The sequence below is a fragment of the Diachasma alloeum genome, unplaced genomic scaffold, assembly GCF_001412515.2.
Source record: "Diachasma alloeum isolate Michigan unplaced genomic scaffold, Dall2.0 Dall_scaffold_00284, whole genome shotgun sequence".
NCBI lineage: Eukaryota > Metazoa > Arthropoda > Insecta > Hymenoptera > Braconidae > Diachasma > Diachasma alloeum.
This window is the reverse complement of record NW_021680423.1, coordinates 1,512,491-1,530,984: the sequence shown is the minus strand read 5'-3', so window position 1 is coordinate 1,530,984 and position 18,494 is coordinate 1,512,491. Positions and strand designations below refer to the sequence as shown.

The 18,494-nt window shown below is 34.8% G+C and overlaps 3 protein-coding genes and 2 long non-coding RNA genes across 5 annotated transcripts; 3 read left to right on the top strand and 2 right to left on the bottom strand.

The window, feature by feature from the left end:
* Positions 1-12: 12 nt before the first annotated feature.
* Positions 13-5,799, top strand: LOC107038491 (non-structural maintenance of chromosomes element 1 homolog). Its single transcript, XM_015257624.1, has 5 exons — positions 13-327; positions 3,219-3,556; positions 5,107-5,220; positions 5,305-5,428; positions 5,613-5,799. Exons 1-5 carry the CDS (start codon positions 231-233, stop codon positions 5,702-5,704), a joined length of 765 nt encoding a protein of 254 aa, XP_015113110.1. The 5' UTR covers positions 13-230; the 3' UTR covers positions 5,705-5,799.
* On the bottom strand, positions 4,945-7,741 carry LOC107038490 (coiled-coil domain-containing protein 174). Its single transcript, XM_015257623.2, has one exon. It carries the CDS (start codon positions 7,611-7,613, stop codon positions 5,802-5,804), a length of 1,812 nt encoding a protein of 603 aa, XP_015113109.1. The 5' UTR covers positions 7,614-7,741; the 3' UTR covers positions 4,945-5,801.
* A 474-nt stretch (positions 7,742-8,215) lies between these two features.
* Positions 8,216-10,540, top strand: LOC107038492. Its single transcript, XR_001460900.1, has 4 exons — positions 8,216-8,593; positions 8,911-9,265; positions 10,164-10,295; positions 10,379-10,540. It is a non-coding gene; the product is annotated as an uncharacterized LOC107038492 (long non-coding RNA).
* Positions 10,541-12,603: 2,063 nt separating this feature from the next.
* On the top strand, positions 12,604-14,771 carry LOC107038517. Its single transcript, XM_015257665.2, has 2 exons — positions 12,604-13,710; positions 14,099-14,771. The coding sequence occupies exons 1-2, from the start codon at positions 13,106-13,108 to the stop codon at positions 14,283-14,285; spliced, it is 792 nt and encodes a 263-aa protein (XP_015113151.1). The 5' UTR covers positions 12,604-13,105; the 3' UTR covers positions 14,286-14,771.
* On the bottom strand, positions 14,384-17,559 carry LOC107038518. The gene is made up of 4 exons (XR_001460902.2): positions 17,182-17,559; positions 16,510-16,864; positions 15,410-15,625; positions 14,384-14,951 (listed from the first exon to the last, which is right to left on the bottom strand). It is a non-coding gene; the product is annotated as an uncharacterized LOC107038518 (long non-coding RNA).
* Between the last annotated feature and the right edge of the window lie 935 nt (positions 17,560-18,494).

The window sequence follows — 18,494 nt, the reverse complement described above, 5'->3', positions numbered from 1 at the left end:
GCGCTCCGGCGAACTTGTCCCCTGTTTTCTGGCTTCATCATACCTTAGATGCGCTCTGGCGTCTGGCCACTGCCACTTTTGTAAACAAACCAGAGGGCCAAAAAGTTAGCAACAGTTACCGGTTTCCAACGAATTTTACTCATCCTTTGTTTTTCTTCATCAATTTGAGGCGTTGAGGAGGATTTTCGAAAAGTTTTTGAGAAACTCCAGGAATTGTATCAACAGACATCATGTTTGACATAGATGTTCAGAGGTTCCTGCAGGTCGTACAGACAAAGGGAGTTATGAGCGATGAGGATGTTGTTCGAGAAGTTGTTGCTATTTTTGGTAAATGAAGTTAATCATTTTTTTGACAATTTTTGAAAACAATTTTCAGAATCTTCGCCTATGAGAATAAGTTTCTTGCTGTTCGTTTTCAAACTCAACTTTTGGTCAAGTAATTGTTCAAATTATGCATGTGCAATTTTATATTTATGTTTCTTGGAAGAATTAACAAAGTTCGCAATCATTATGAAAGATTAGTTGACCTTTTTGGGGTTAAAATTGTAATTCTCATCAATTATTGCTTAATATTTTCCTCATCTTTCCAATGAGAGACTTCAGGAAAAGTTGTTGCCTTCCTTGAAACTGCAAAAATTGTTCAACAAAGGGGACTTTTGACGATTCCTCTTCATTTTTCTGATGACATACTTTGCCACCGACACATCTTGACGAAATGGCCTATTACACGCAATGGAGACTCTTCTTTTTTTACAGATATCATGGTTTGCATTGAGAGCGTGTCTGCAAAAATTATAGTTCCCACATTTAATCTACGGGATATCCATATAGAACTGTAAATTGAAATGTATTAATCCAATTGCAAGGTGAATTCCAAGCTTTCAACTTGTAACTTTTCAATTTTTTGTGTGCAACTCGACAGGTACAATTGAGGCATATGGAACTTCAGATAAAAACAATTTCGTGTTTTTCTTCAAGGCCCGAGTGGATTATCTTTCGAATGTGATTTTGGTTGTTTTTTTTATTTTGATAATATGAAATGATCTCCAATTGCTATTCAGTTTTACATAGCCCTGGAGTCTCCAAAAAGGATGATTGTACAATCAAAAAAACGTTTAAAAAAAAGCTGAACATTTTCAAAGAGCGTTTTTCAATAATATTGGGAAATAGACCCAATAGAGTGGAAATTGCGAATTAATAATTTGATGTATCTAACGGCTATTAGGTCGTCATTTGTCACAGTAGTCGATGACTGTCAGATCGTTAGTTACATGATAAATTATCCATTCATGATTTCCACTCTTCTCTATCGGACTTATTTCTTAATATTTATTAAAAACGCTCTTTGAAAATGTTCATTTTTTTCGACTTTTTTGGTTTGTACAATCATAATTTTTAGGGACTCTTGCGTGATCCATCCAATGGAAATTGTGATATATTTCACATTATGAAGATGGAAAAACAATCGAGATAACGTTCGAAAGATAATCCACCCGGGCCTTAATTGCACGTACTTGAATTATACATGTCAAATTACGCCCAATAAATTCGAATCCATGTCTTGTCAACTAGGCGACATTTCAACTGCGGAGTTTCAACTACACATTTCAACTAACATTTTTTCAACTTATAATATTTCAACTATGACATTTCAACTGCTTAAATTGAAGTACACGTCAGACGGATGAAATTCTTAGAAAATCTATCCCTAAATCTCTCAAAACGTCAACAATTCAAACAAAATATTCATGTGTTTATGAATTCACATACATATCTACGTTATCCAGTGAAAAACTTGAGAGGAGATAATCCATGCAAAATACAATTTAATCCATTCAGTTACTCGGAAAACAGCAAATCGTTCACACAATGTCTCTGACATTCATAGAGAGTTCCAGAGGAGCCAAATTATTATTAGACGAGCCTTTGAAAAAAAAACATGGAAAATATCTTTTAAATTTTTTTTATCGAATCGACTATTAATTCTAAATTATTCATCTCTTATATTTGTTAATAGAAAAACAAATTGAAGCTTTGTATGATATTAATTATTAATATATTAGTTCAGTAGTTGAATTGAGTTGGATTACGTTGTCTGTTGAAAAGCAATTCAACATATAAATTCAATATTTACAAATTTGGTTTGTACAGTGTGGAATACCCATTGCATAATGTAATTAGATTGGTACATTTCAATTTAATAGTGTTCAAGACGTACATCGTGTCATTGGAATGCTGGAATTTTAATTTATGTAGATATGGTTTTAATGAAAAACATTATATGTCATTATATGTCAGAGGAAAATGAAAAGACCGCATTGCGTGTGAGGCACAGTGATAGGGCGGTTTGCCGAAAAGTATAAAGTATGTCTCACTCCCAAGAAAGTACACTGATAGAAAAAATCTCTGACACGACAGAAGTGGTTTCTTGAGACAAGAGAATGGGGTTTTGACCATGAATCTCTTGATACAAGAGATTCTTAGTTTTACCTAATTGAAGTATATTCTGAGAGGAAGATGTGTGCCCTCAGGACCGATTTACTTGATTGGAAACCCTATCACCTCTGTCGAAAATCATGAAAAACAGAATTATCTATAGTGAAAAGTACGAATTCTTCACACAAGAGAATAGAAACTTCATCAGATTGATATTAAATGTAAGCAAGATTACTTTCCGCCAAGAGATTCTTGCCAGCGAGTCTGATCTAATATGGAAAGCATTATGATGCACGCGAAACTTCCTGCTCTTTCTGTCCAATATTTAATACTTTATGCCAAGTTCCCCTATTTCTTTGATCCAAAGTCATGAAGAATTCATTCAGTTAAAACGGCGCGAATGATGTAGTTTCTTGAGCCAAGAACTTGTACTCTACGTGTCAGAGATTTTTTCTATCAGTGTACTGCAATCCAGTAGTGAATCACGAGTAGAATCTGTGTTGATTTTCGATTTATTCCAATTAATTGAAGAATGCGCGATTTTGAGGAACAATAATATCTCTAGAAAATACGTAGAAATTTTTTCACAAAAGCACTCCACCAAAATGATTCCTGGACATTCACTAAATGATGCTTTATTCTCATTAAAATCCCCACAACTTTCTATTCGTCATTAAACGAATCAGCAGTATTGATTGATATACCAAGAGTAGAACGTGTAGTGTCCCAAGAAAAAATTCTCTTCAGTTTTATTATTGCTTCTGCTCAACTTTCTTTTTCAGGGGACAATACTACAAAAAGACAGATACAAATGATCAACAGAAGACTGGAACCATTCAACATGACGATCAAATCAACAAATTGCGAGCTTACTGGCAAGAACTACTGGGTCTTCACAGCTAATGTCATTGATAAGGTGATGACATATCCAGGGCAATTCACCGATGTGCAACTAGAGTTCATCAGAAAGGTTTTCAGCGAGATTATTAGTTCTGAGGAAGGATATGCTTCCACTATGACTTGCATCAATGTGAGATCACAGATGACTGGGAAATTCTCACCGACTGAGGCTGAGCAGATGCTGTATGAGATGGTCGAGCAGATGTGGTTGCATCACCAGGTAATTGTCATTTTATTTTCCTCCTTTCATGCCAATGAGGATGTTTCCATGGGAACTAATTATTATGAGAAAAAAATGCCAGTGGCTTTCCTTCTTCGCCCTCAAAATTGAAAAAATAATCAAGTTTATGGAGGGGACAGGGGGCAAACTGAGCTATTTTCACTCATCAATTACTCAAAATTGGTAGAGTGAAATTGAAATTGATTACGCTTCGCGCCCGTCGCTAGATTAATTTATACTATTTTATTTTATTTCGATTTTTATATAATTTTATATAATTTGATATAACTGATGTTAATAGATATTAAGGAGAGGAGGAGGACTACATAGGTGTAAAACAAAGAAAAACATTTGTAACACCAAAGAGATGAATAAATAAAAAAATAAAAATAAAATAAAATTTTATTTCGATTTCTGTCTTCACAATCAGATTAATTTAGTTTTATTCATTTTTATTTTTATTATATACATATTTTGCCCTTTAATTCATAAGTTACAACATTGAATGAAGAGGAATTATGTTAAAGATCAATAAAGTGTTGTTTTTGTGATCAAAACAAACAGACTAAGAAAAAATAATTCGAAATCTCACTCGGGTAATCGAAAAATCTCTCTATGTGTGTTCCTAAAAATGTTAAAAATATATTTTTCTCTTCATATGGTAAAAGAATATCGGTGATCCTCATTCCTATGGTCGGATTCTAATTATTATTATGAAAAGGAAATGAAAAAAGAATCAGAAAGGGATAATCGGCTAGGAAATTGTTTTTTTTTCTTCTTTTATGTCACTTTTATCACTTTTTTTCTTCAAGTATTAGAGGGATATCAATATTTTAGCGAGAAGAAATTCAAAAAATGCAAAAAAAGTGGGCGGGAAGGAATAAAAAAATTAATTTTTCAATGTGTCCGGAAAGTTTTAAGATCGTTTTTTTTCGAATAATGAAAGAATATCCATAAATTCGATTTCGAATCTTTGTCTTTTGATAGAATGAATAGAATTACATAAATGGTAATTAATTGCAAAAATCACGAATTGGAGACTGAAAATTTTTAAACAGGGATGATCGGCTAGAAAATGAAGAAAATTTGTTTTTCTTCATTTGTGACAATGGAAACTTACAATCACTGTTTTTTCTTCGGATACGGGCGGGTTATGAATATTTTGGAATTTTATGATCCAATTTCAACGAGAAGAAATGACAAAAATGCAAAAAAAGGTAGGCGGGGAGAAATAAAACATTAATTTTTCAATGTTTCCGGAAAGTTATCAAATCGATATATTTTTTCAAATAATGGAAGAATACCCATAAATTCTATTTCTATCCTTGCCTTTTGATAGAATCAATAGAATAAATGACAGAAATTGAGAATCGGAGACTCAAAACTTTATCGGATTATTATTATACAATAATTCTGAAGGTATTCTTTCAGGCTTTAAAATCAATTTGGTTTATCCAAATCGTATGATTGATATTGACCATTTCATGTGGTTCATTTACCTTACGTCCCCCTAATATTGAACATTCTTCATTGTTGTATTTTTATTTCAGGATGGAAAGGTTTATATCGGAGTCAGAAGTATTGGAGAGCTGATGCCATATTTCAAAGACTCTTATGCAGATGGTCTCAACGTTTGTTCAATGTGCAAGGATACGCTATTCCACGTAAGGATTGCAATTGATTCGACAACTTGTACAGTGCTAATTAACTTACAACACAAATATTAATTTTCTCTGGTTCAATTTCAGGGATACAGATGTGAGGAGTGTCAAACTGCGGTTCACTTGTACTGTCTTGCAAAAGCATTCAAATACCAGAAGAATCTTAAATGCTTGGGATGTGAAACTCCTGTGCAAGTGAAAAATTTACCAGGTAAATAAAAATTCAGCAGCAAAGTTGTAAAGTACAGGGGATGAGTCCAAAAAAGATGTGGAATTCATTAGACAAGACTTCATCCCTATCAAATTCCATCTTTCACTTTTTCTCAATTTTGCTTTTTATCTCTCATTTCCAACCTTGTTCGTATTAATTAAACTATATTAATTTATTCTCACAGAAATTGAAGACGATTCAATGGAAGTAGAAGAGGATGATGTTGGCCCCATTCAGCCTCAAAAAGCCCGGAAGTCCCACAAGAGAAGAGGATAAACATTCAAAAAACATTAATTAAAGCAAAAAACTCATTTCTCTTATCAAACTCTATTTCTCATTTTAATTTAATAATAAATAATTCAATATGTTCGTATCAACTCTTTTCATCTTTGTCAAACTTTTTCCTCAAAAACTTAAGTCCTTCAGAGATTTTGTCAAGGTTCAGATTACTTGGCAGAGTTGGTCGTGGTGGTGGTGGTGAATTTCCGGGCAGTGGAATGTTTGCGAGATCCCTCTCTCCCTTGATATCTCTCGGTGGTAGAGGCCCAATAGTCTCCAAGTCATCACTCTCTCCTGTTTCCTCCTCATCTCTCTCCTCCACAGCACTCCCATCATTCCATTGAGCACTACTTGCCCCCACATTACAAACATTAAAAGTAGATTGAAACGTTGGAGGAGGGACTGCCCTCAAGACTTCAATTGGGGGAATAATCGTCATTGATGAATCATTACTAGATGAATTGGGCATCAAATTTCCAAAGGTGAATGGAGGAATGCGAATGTTAATCAACGACGAGCTCTCAAAATTGATCAAATTTGGTGGTGGAACAGGTCCAATGACATCCGAGTCTGCAAACTCACTCTTCTCTTCGGAATCGTCAACATCCTCGGAACCTCTCAAAGGCCCCTGAGACTCCCACAAATCAGTAGGCTCGGGGCCTCCGCTCGTAATCCTCACAGGATCCTCATCATCATCGCCTTCAACAATTTGATTGTCTCTAGTTCTCCCCAAAAGACCACCAGGCTTGAAGTTGTCATAAACCGGAGCAAACTCTCCCATTCTATCTTTTCGCCTTTTATGGACCCACTCTTCTTGAGACAACTCCCTGAACTTTGGTCGTTTACCCAGGAGTTCTCCAAAAGCTTTGATTTTATCCTCGATGACACAGAGGGAATTTTCTTCATTTTTTTCGTCAATTTTAGAGGTTTCTTCTGGTTCTTTTGTCAGTTCAGGCGTTGCTGGAGATTGGGTTGGGGATTTTGGTGTTTGTTCTTCTTCATCTGGCTCAGCAGGAAGACCTGCGCGGATCCTCTGACGAATCCTCGCAGCTTTCAATCGATTTTTCTCCATCTGAGCTTTCAATTCCTTGAGGTTTTGAGCTTCTTTCTGTCGCTGTTCTGTTTCCCTCCGTAATTTTGAAAGATTCTCTTGTTGTTTCAATCTTTCATCTTCATCCTGAGAAAATGCGTAGTATCCAACGCCGTGTGCTCTGGCTTCATCGAAGAGAATGTCCTGATAATGAATGTCTGGCTTGTGGGACAATTTCTCAGTCTGTTCTTCCCATTTTTTACGTAACTTCTCTATCTCCGGTTCTTTCTGAGGAGGAATGAATGGTGGGAGGTTTGGAAGTGTCTCAGTAGCTTCAGGAGGATCTTTGCTGATCTCTTGCTTTATCATTTCATCTTTCTCCTGCATTTTTCGAAGGTCGCGCCGTAAACACTTTCTGGTTCTACCGAAACAGTCGCTGTACTCTACCCAATCATCTTCAGGATCTGAATTTCTATCCTCGTAGTCTTCTTCATTGTGGATTTCATCTTCTGAAGAGGATGGGGGAGAGGGTGGCTTATTGGAGAAGTCTACTAGGTAATTGTGGCATTTATCCCCGTGGTTTTTCTTTAGTTTTTCGTAGAGCTTGGATTTTGCTTCTAGCATGTACCTGGATTTCTTCAGCTCGTTGACATCCTCGATTTTTGTAACTTTTGACTCCTTCGTCTCCAATGATTGACTGGCTGTTGAGTTAACATTCTTTGATGTTTTACTTTTTAACCTGGTTTTTGGGATTATGGGAGGTTGTATTTTATTTTTGGCTTTTGCTTCCTCGACTTCTGCCTGTTTCCTCAGGAGTTCCGCTTTCAAACCGACGAGAGAAGAGTAACTGACGTTGATCTTTTTCGAATTGTTCATCGTTTATGTGTGTTATAAACGTTGAAATGTCAATAGATGTATACTGATGTATACTAGCACGTTTAGGTTATAAAAGTATCCTCTCTGGGCGCTCTGGGCTGAAGAAAACGAAGGGTGGGGAGGATTGTGATCAGCTAATTCTCTCGTCTCTAATTGTGAACGGGCAACTAGGGATGGCCGATATTTGACGATTAATCGATATTTTTCATTCGATGTATTCAGCGGCCGATCAATCGATTTTCGATACTTTTTTTCAAACATCGATGTTTCTATTGATATGACCTTAGCCGACAAGTGCTTGTTTATTAACAAAATAATTAATCAGGTCGTTTGTACTTGGTTTGTACATGATTGTTCCATACTTCAAATTGTTTGTTCTTTATTTAATTATTTATTAATAAATAAATAAAAAATGGTCCATGCATTTGGCCGACACACATAAAAAAATATTTTTTCCGATATTTTTGGGATTGTACGGATTAAAAATTGTTTGTTCTTTCATTATTTGTCTATTTTATTGTTTGTTCTTGATTCTTTTTGGGATATTTATTGAAATTACATTATCGGAATTTTGAATCGTAAACCATGGGTGAAATGCAAGATGGCGGGCAGTCATAGATCCCCTGAGTCCACGCACATATTCTGCTCCTCTACATTTCATTATTACTAAGTATTACTAATGATGAAGCAAATAATATAATTGTTTTTCATATGATATCGTCGGAAACCGCTTAACAAGTGTTATGGTGATTGGAAGTGTATGGTGCAGTCATAACCGATAGGATACGTCCGTTATAACCTCAAATATATATACAACAATTCGGAGCAATGCACCATAATTACAATTCTATCAAGTTCTTTAGAACTAAGTGATTCCGTCTCTACTCATAATAATGCATGGAGAACGAAAATCTCAACAAATGCAGCTTAATTGGAATCAGCAGAACAGGATTTCAACAGTAATGTTCTGTACCATTGAGGTGAGTTATGATGAGTTATTCTCCCTTGGAGAGGAGTCTTTCCATAGTATCCCTCTCTCGATATCCCTCACGGACCTTATTAGCTATCATAATTGATTTTCTTCTGATCCCATCGTGCCTTCAATCAATACAACCTAGAACAAACTCCTCTCACAGATATCATCGGTCTCCATTTCTCCTTCAGAGGGATGGGGAAAATTGACGCTATGGATCCTTTACTTTGTTACATAATAAACCACACTACTTAGAACTCGTCAATCTCCACTCAGACTTTATAGGCAGTAATTTAAATCTCAGGGTTTCTTTATATCATTCAGCTTGCAGAGAATTTTTGGTCAATGAGCCAAAAACGACACACCAGACACTGAATCTATCCTCATCCAAAACTAATCACCCACAACGATTGAAGATGTGGTTTTAATGAACGCCTTCATAGTATTATACTCCACGGAAGTGTAGAAACAATGTATCAAGTTGGCGACAATTTCTTGATTACATCTCCAGAACCTGGCAACGATGATTCTGAACCACGAGAGAGGGACATTTCTGGATACGTCATGTCTCATACGCACTTATTTTCAAAATACTATCATCACTAATAAAAAATGAGAGAATTCAGACTCAAGTGTTGTCTTGAAACTTAGCAATATCATGCGCATTTGTACAGATCAGGTGAGCAATTTCACCTAGTCACCTAGAAACGAATTCTAGTCAATTAACTGAACTGAAACTCTCTATTTTCAAAAAATTCATTTGATAAAAATTTTATACAGCAAAAATTAAAGTTTCATGAAGATTTTTATCAATGCGGTCGACAATGATTGCATCAGCAATTCAAGGATTTATAATCGCAACGTCAACGGAAGAAATTAATTCAATTTTTTTTTTACTATACAATACAAATTTTTAATATTTTTCAAATAGGGAATATACCTTTGATTGAAATCGTGAAGAATTCAGATCATTCATTTCCTTCCATTCCGATGAAGAGAAAATGGATCATCAACGAGTTCAAACAATAGAAAAATTGAAAAACCAAAAATTATGAAGATTTCAATAGGAAAATTTATTATCTCACAGATTTACCTTTTTAAAGCCCAAATGACCTCCTCTAATATAAACATCTCCAAAAAAAGAGGGAAAAAAGAAAGGAATAATTTACTATCCCTGAATTTGGTTTCTTTCGTTAATTAATTGTTTCACCGAGTTATCTTTTTCTTGCATCATTGAATACGTTTATTTTCTTCTGATTAATTTTGTATTCTGTTATGCTATTGTCATCCAATCAAATCACCTAATTATCATCAGGCTCATAGATGTGCCACATTAATCGATAACAATTTAGGGTAAATTTTCTGAAAAATAGAAAAAAAATGAGAAAAAGATGTCAATTATTGTTCGTTCTGGTTTTCTTCAATAAAAAAATTATCTGAAGGAAAGATACGAAGTTTATAACTTGAAAAAGTAGGATGATAATTAATTTAGTGAGAATAAACACGAACACCAACGACACAAGCAATTATTAAGAGTATTTTTTTAACACAAACATGTTGTTTGCTTTTTTTACTAGTGAGCCAAAGTGGAGTCAAATACCCATCATGACCTAAGAAAAGGGACAATAAGATGCTGTCATCTAAGTAGGAAAACATGAACGTTTTGATCAGACGACATCCCTATCAGAATTACACTTTAGTGATCACAGGTATTTATGCATATAATAATCAATTACTTGATCCTTTTATCAAATTATCCAGGATATAAGAACAAGAATTAATCCGTTTTCAGATATTGGAGCCTCTACGCAGTGCCTGTGCCCAGCAGAGGATTTTGGAAATCATAACCATGTGCAAATTCAGTTTTCTTCCATAATGGGTGTATTAAAAAATTTTGTAATCCAAAAATGATAGAGATTGACTCATTAAAAATCAATTACAATAATTATTTGAATGTCTATTGGATTAATGGCATAACTCTCTAGTATCAATACAACGAAATTCTCTCGACTTGCCATTTGCAATCAGTGGATTATTTAATCTTAGATTACATTGAGAAGCGGAAGAATGCCCTATTTTCAATTGAAAATTAATCTTTATCCAATTAAGCGTTTTTCTGAGAAGGGAATTTTCGGGTGCTTCATATTTCATCTTCGAGATTATCAGGATGGTATTAAAATTTCATTAACAATTGATAATTGTATTTAATTGCGAATATTGGTCTCTGAATGAAAAAAGGAACGAGCCGGGATTCAAGTCTTTTCGGCAGAAAGCATCTGATAGCTAATTTGTGAAATATGAATAGTTTCGTTTCCAGAAAATATATATGGATATTTGAATATCTCGCAACCAGTTTATCTGATTGAGATTCTTCTCAATGGTCAACATTTTAGTGCCAGAAAAAATATTCTACAGGGCACTCAAATTATTAGACAACCATTCCCAGGAGAAATTGAAAATTGGGAAAATGGAACAATTCTGATTATCCTATTCCAAAGTAAAATTACTCAAATCACACTGTTGTGTTAGAATTTCATTCATCTATTCATTGAATTTTCAAGTTCTGCATTGGTATATGTCACATCCGACACGAGAATAGTAACTTCATTTGTTATTTTCATATTGCCGCCGAAAATGTGGAGAAACAAAGACACATCACGATCATTATAACCATGGATAATTTGTGAAAAATGACTGGTGTTGGCAGATTCCATCTAACAGGGCCGTGATATTTTTCATTGTTAGCAATTAACAGATTTTATTTCGAGTGAGTAAAATTGTTCGGGACAATAATGTCTGATCTCAGCGTTAATGAATCCGTGTTGTTATTTTGTTTTACAATTTTCTTGGACCATTTGCTGCAGGTTTCTTCTGTTTATCCATCGAAATGCCTCCTGTCTGCAAAGTGCCTCGAGAGACAGCGATAGATTTACTCGTAGAACACGGCAACAAATTCAGTGGTAATAAACCGCCTCCACACAATGACAATATTTGGGAAATATTGTCCTTAAGGACAAAGCGTTTGTGGTCTGCCCAGAGTTAGCGAGTAAACGTCAGGGAGAACAGGAGAGGAATTGTATATGAAGCGAGGGTGAGATTACATCTTCAACAGACTAATTTTCTCCCAGAAGAGATCCCACTTGCAGACTCAGAAGAAAATGACAGCGGCGACTCTGACCATCAAGAAGATGAATGTCAGGACACTGATCCAGAAGAGGATTATGATGCAGTGTGGTTTGATGTAATACTGAGTGCNATCCTTTGGACGTTGATGAATTTTTGAAAATTCTCCAACCACCAGATAATAAACCCATTCTTCCAGATGTTGACCTTGGCGAAGAGACCCAAGACCAATCTGAGTTTTTCATGGAACTGAAGAGTGAAGCTGAAGAAATCATTTGTAAAGGTACATGTTCTAATTTTTATCGTCTACCAGAATTTGGGATCAAACTATTGCAGTATGCAAGAATATTTACTTTGTGGACTTCAGTATGTCTGCCGTATTATGCAGAGCATGCCACCAGCAGTTACAGTGAGCATGGATTTCGTGAAATAAAGCGAGAGATGTGCAAGAAATATACACTGCCTCAAGATGTTGATAATTTTCTTAGGATCCATCTTCGTTTTTTGATTGGAGGAAGTAGAGACTTTTCTGGAGAACTTCTGGACTTTCGAGCTCAAGGTAAGAAAATTCTTCTGCCAAAAATGAAAAATATTGGTGGAAAAACCACGACATCTAATGCACGCCAAACCGATCCCAATGATTCTGATGCACGAGCTGAGGAGAATTGGCGTAACAAAGGAACAAGTCATATTCGATTCAAATATCCTGATTTGGAAACTACAGAGCAGTCGGTGGAGGCACTTGATTCTTCAGCACAAGGAGGTACTAATGAATTTGACGAATCTCATCCTGATTCACGTGTTGACATTGAAAATATGAATACATTTACCTCATCTAGTCTGCTAAAGTCGCCTTTGCCATGGTCCGAGTCGCTGATTTACGATCTAGGAATTTCTAGCACTCCATCCTCTACCATCACACGTCCAATTGATCCAAATCTAAGTGAAACCATAATGCGACCAGGTGCTGTTGAAAAATCCTCTCAATCAAAATTTCCCAGTTGCCATTCACTGAACAGTCCAAATGAGACACGTCACAGGATCTTATGAGCCCACGACAACTAAAAAACACTCTAATCGATTGCATATACCAATGTCAACGACTCCAACATCCTCCGTATCTGTGGATAAGGATCCAGAATTTTTTATACCTGAAACACCATCTCCCATCTTAGTAGAGTCAGAAGTTCGAAGACGTGAAAGAAATTCGACATATGCACGAAAGAAAAAACCGTCCAATTCGAAATTTTTCCAGTCATGTCCTGAAGCCGTTGTGGATCCCACTGAGAATAAGGAGAGTCGTTCCCAACAATTGCGTTCAAACACTGGAAGCAAGCGGCGGAATTATCTATTGAGGAATGCAGTGCAATGTGGGACTTAAAAGATCGATGGTAAAATGTATTTTATGAGAAGAACCTGTGCGTTTGATTCTCTTGCCTCTATTCTCTTGACAGCAGCCTTGGATGACCGTAATTATTACCTTTTTCTCGAGCAAGCTGAAAATAGTTTTTCATCATTTTTCCTGAAGTTCGTAGAGACAGGAGTGACAACAGAATTGTACAAAGAGCGATTTCTCTTACTGAAACCGCTATATGAAAGTACCGAATCTGTGACTAGCATCCAAAATCTGGCCTTCGTGACTTCATACGATGCTACTGATAACTCGACGGATCTTTGGACGAAATTATTTGAGGCTCATCCCAGTACTTTTCATACCTCTGTGTGTGAAATTTGTAATGGCGATGGTGAGCATAATTACACGATTCAAATTGATCATGCAGTTATCCCGCAACATGGCTTCAAGGCTCTTCAGAAAGCACTAGACTTCCATCCGGTTATTTACAACAAGCCGTGTATATGTGGATTCCAATGTACAGAAACATCAGTGGGGAATAACCACATTTTCGTAGAACTTGGAACGAGGACTCATTACGATGCACCTCCATTAAGGACTCGCTTGAATAATTTTCCAGTAGAATTGACATTAGATTGCAAGTACAGGTAAATTTTCGTTTTCTTGACATTCTGTGAAGTTTACCATTGCGTACATCCGTAGCCCCTGGATTTTCAAGAATCATTAATATTTGCTAGTGCTTTAGAAAAATGACCGAGATATTCTTAGTTTCTACTTTATTTTTCTAGAAATCTCCTTAAATAAGATGAAGATATAAAATTTTTAGAAGAACTTTATTGGTCGCTATTGTTTTTCATTACTTAACAGGTTTCTATACAAGTTTCACTTTCATCATCTGAATTTGAGCTTTTGAGATAGGTTGAAAATTGATTTTGGTCCACCACTCCTATTCAATTGTATGTTACAGATGTTTTAGAAAGATTTTTCAAAATTGTCCCTTACCTCCTTCTGTATTTTTATTTATTAATTTTTCAGACTCGTTGGTGTGATCAACGAACAGGAAGATCACTTCACTAGCTACTGTCGTCGAGCCTCAGGATATTGGCAGGAATACGACGACGTACGATCTCTTATCCGTCAGTGTAAACCTGAAGAAGAAATTCACCCCATTGGTGAAATTTATATTAAGAAGATACCCGCGAATATGAACACAGACAAATAATAATGCTATAAGTATTACAATTTATATCTCTAGCAATATTAAAATTGAAAATACAAATTTTCTCAAAGAAAAAATAAAAACCAAACCAATAAAACCAAAGAAAAGTGAGCAAAATATGAGAATGAAGACAAAAATTATTTGATAAAAATTTGGTAAATGTTTATTAACATAATTCAATGAAAGTAATACAGAATTCAAAGTGATTTTTTCAGTTGCTTCTAATTAATTCCTCAATTACCAAATTACTTAATTACCAAATTACCAAAAATGTCACGCAATAAGAATGACAAAATTAAAATAATAAATTGAGGAATTGATGAACGAAATGAACATTAGATTTCTTAAAACTTATGAATGACTCCAATAAAATAAGCAAATAAATCAATAAAATAATTCGAAATGTTTTCTTTGATTTTTGACAACGAATTTTAATTTTGTCTCGACTACTCCACTAGCTTGTTTAGTCGACTTTCCGATTAGATCGCATCTCTGAGGAACCAATGTCTTTAACCAATATACATCGTCTGAGTTTCGTTTGTTGTCCTTATAGGCGGTCCGTCCTTCTGGATTGAAACGAAGAAACAAGTGACAACGAGCCATGTATTCGTGCTCCAGGTCTCGTAGCTTCTGTTCATTTTGATGAAGCATGTACTCCTTCTTATATTCCTGCATCGAAGGGAAATTAGTTCGATAATTAGCACTTGAATAAATTATTGATTTGAATATTTATCATCTGGAAATTTTTATAATTTCCTATAAAAACGCAACAATTGCGAGAAAAATTTAAATTTTTGACGTTTCGGGAACAAATGAAATACATTGCAACTTTGAGACGAAGTAAACGCAGATTTTGAGTCCGAAATCGGATTTTTTTCAAATTTTATACTGAGATTTTGAGGATTTTCTTGTAGATAAAAAAACAAAATAGAAAAATGAAGGGTTTGGAGGAGTTAAGGATTGTCAGCACATTTGTAAATCTACTCAGTTTGCCAGAAAATTAAAGCAAAATGGAATCGATTATAAACAAAAAAATATCTTCCATTTTCCAATTCCAGAAAAAAGCAAATTAAACTGTTTTTTTTTCTGTGAAAATATATTGACAATGTAAAAAACAAATCATGTACCCATTCATCCTTGAACCAGGAGATGCTTTCAGACGTAGCAATAAACCAATAGTTTCCATGGCGTCTCCCTTCATGATTTCCAGATTATGAAGGCACATTTTGTCATCCATGATGATTTCATTGCTAAGCGTGTCTCCCAGCCTTAACAGCATTCTCAGATGATTGTTGAGCACTGCCACTTAAATTATTTTATCACTTCAACCAGAAAAGTACAATCTGAAACCCGAAAAAAATCAAATAGAGCCTCTCACAATCAATACTTACATTTCAATAATAAACTAATTTTACTGATAAAAAATTGCTATGAACAACAAATAAATAGAGAAGAACAAATTCCCTAGGCAACAGTAGCTAAGTCAGCTCTACCCACGACACAATAATTGACATCTTTTTCTCATTTTTTTTTCTATTTTTCAGAAAATTTACCCTAAATTGTTATCGATTAATGTGGCACATCTATGAGCCTGATGATAATTAGGTGATTTGATTGGATGACAATAGCATAACAGAATACAAAATTAATCAGAAGAAAATAAACGTATTCAATGATGCAAGAAAAAGATAACTCGGTGAAACAATTAATTAACGAAAGAAACCAAATTCAGGGATAGTAAATTATTCCTTTCTTTTTTCCCTCTTTTTTTGGAGATGTTTATATTAGAGGAGGTCATTTGGGCTTTAAAAAGGTAAATCTGTGAGATAATAAATTTTCCTATTGAAATCTTCATAATTTTTGGTTTTTCAATTTTTCTATTGTTTGAACTCGTTGATGATCCATTTTCTCTTCATCGGAATGGAAGGAAATGAATGATCTGAATTCTTCACGATTTCAATCAAAGGTATATTCCCTATTTGAAAAATATTAAAAATTTGTATTGTATAGTAAAAAAAAAATTGAATTAATTTCTTCCGTTGACGTTGCGATTATAAATCCTTGAATTGCTGATGCAATCATTGTCGACCGCATTGATAAAAATCTTCATGAAACTTTAATTTTTGCTGTATAAAATTTTTATCAAATGAATTTTTTGAAAATAGAGAGTTTCAGTTCAGTTAATTGACTAGAATTCGTTTCTAGGTGACTAGGTGAAATTGCTCACCTGATCTGTACAAATGCGCATGATATTGCTAAGTTTCAAGACAACACTTGAGTCTGAATTCTCTCATTTTTTATTAGTGATGATAGTATTTTGAAAATAAGTGCGTATGAGACATGACGTATCCAGAAATGTCCCTCTCTCGTGGTTCAGAATCATCGTTGCCAGGTTCTGGAGATGTAATCAAGAAATTGTCGCCAACTTGATACATTGTTTCTACACTTCCGTGGAGTATAATACTATGAAGGCCTTCATTAAAACCACATCTTCAATCGTTGTGGGTGATTAGTTTTGGATGAGGATAGATCCAGTGTCTGGTGTGTCGTTTTTGGCTCATTGACCAAAAATTCTCTGCAAGCTGAATGATATAAAGAAACCCTGAGATTTAAATTACTGCCTATAAAGTCTGAGTGGAGATTGACGAGTTCTAAGTAGTGTGGTTTATTATGTAACAAAGTAAAGGATCCATAGCGTCAATTTTCCCCATCCCTCTGAAGGAGAAATGGAGACCGATGATATCTGTGAGAGGAGTTTGTTCTAGGTTGTATTGATTGAAGGCACGATGGGATCAGAAGAAAATCAATTATGATAGCTAATAAGGTCCGTGAGGGATATCGAGAGAGGGATACTATGGAAAGACTCCTCTCCAAGGGAGAATAACTCATCATAACTCACCTCAATGGTACAGAACATTACTGTTGAAATCCTGTTCTGCTGATTCCAATTAAGCTGCATTTGTTGAGATTTTCGTTCTCCATGCATTATTATGAGTAGAGACGGAATCACTTAGTTCTAAAGAACTTGATAGAATTGTAATTATGGTGCATTGCTCCGAATTGTTGTATATATATTTGAGGTTATAACGGACGTATCCTATCGGTTATGACTGCACCATACACTTCCAATCACCATAACACTTGTTAAGCGGTTTCCGACGATATCATATGAAAAACAATTATATTATTTGCTTCATCATTAGTAATACTTAGTAATAATGAAATGTAGAGGAGCAGAATATGTGCGTGGACTCAGGGGATCTATGACTGCCCGCCATCTTGCATTTCACCCATGGTTTACGATTCAAAATTCCGATAATGTAATTTCAATAAATATCCCAAAAAGAATCAAGAACAAACAATAAAATAGACAAATAATGAAAGAACAAACAATTTTTAATCCGTACAATCCCAAAAATATCGGAAAAAATATTTTTTTATGTGTGTCGGCCAAATGCATGGACCATTTTTTATTTATTTATTAATAAATAATTAAATAAAGAACAAACAATTTGAAGTATGGAACAATCATATACAAACCAAGTACAAACGACCTGATTAATTATTTTGTTAATAAACAAGCACTTGTTGGCTAAGGTCATATCAATGATGTTTCTGATCAAAATAACAAAGTTCTTTTTTTTCAAATTTAAATTTTTAACAATTATGGCAGGTAACGGCCAGCCAGGGAAAATAGTCAATATTTCTTTCAATTAATCAACAACCCTGTTGTGAGATTGAAAACTTGACTTACTGCTAAGTACTAATAAGTACTTACTTATCATTGAAATGTAAGTTCCTCGGGTTGTATTTTTTAAATATAGGGAAGGTTGGGATAAAATGGACACTTTTGACTTTTTCTCAAATATTAATAACAGCTTGAAATGTTGATGAAATGCAATGCAAAGAACATTTCTTTCCCCTTGTAATGAGCCTAAACTGAGCTCAATTGATGAATTTGTTTCTGAGTTATGAGTAATTTAAAAAAAGTCCAAAGTGTCCATTTTACCCCATCCTCCCCTATATTTTTCAATAAAAACGAGAAAAAGAAAAATTATTTTTAAAAATGTGTTTTTTTTTCCTGTGTAACAAGAAAAACATCGATTTTTCAACTAATCGATGTTTTTGCCAGAAAAATCGATTCACAACATCGATGTTTTTTAAAACATCGATACAACGAAGAGCCGATTGAGAGCGGTACTTCAGGTGAGA

Excerpts from the sequence above, each read along its gene's own strand:
- LOC107038490 (XM_015257623.2), bottom strand. The coding sequence starts at position 7,613 with ATGAACAATTCGAAAAAGATCAACGTCAGTTACTCTTCTCTCGTCGGT.
- LOC107038517 (XM_015257665.2), top strand. The coding sequence starts at position 13,106 with ATGTATTTTATGAGAAGAACCTGTGCGTTTGATTCTCTTGCCTCTATT. Across the intron at positions 13,711-14,098 it reads ACATTAGATTGCAAGTACAG|ACTCGTTGGTGTGATCAACG; the intron begins GTAAATTTTCGT and ends TTAATTTTTCAG.
- LOC107038491 (XM_015257624.1), top strand. The coding sequence starts at position 231 with ATGTTTGACATAGATGTTCAGAGGTTCCTGCAGGTCGTACAGACAAAG. Across the intron at positions 3,557-5,106 it reads AGATGTGGTTGCATCACCAG|GATGGAAAGGTTTATATCGG; the intron begins GTAATTGTCATT and ends TTTTTATTTCAG. Across the intron at positions 5,429-5,612 it reads GCAAGTGAAAAATTTACCAG|AAATTGAAGACGATTCAATG; the intron begins GTAAATAAAAAT and ends TTATTCTCACAG.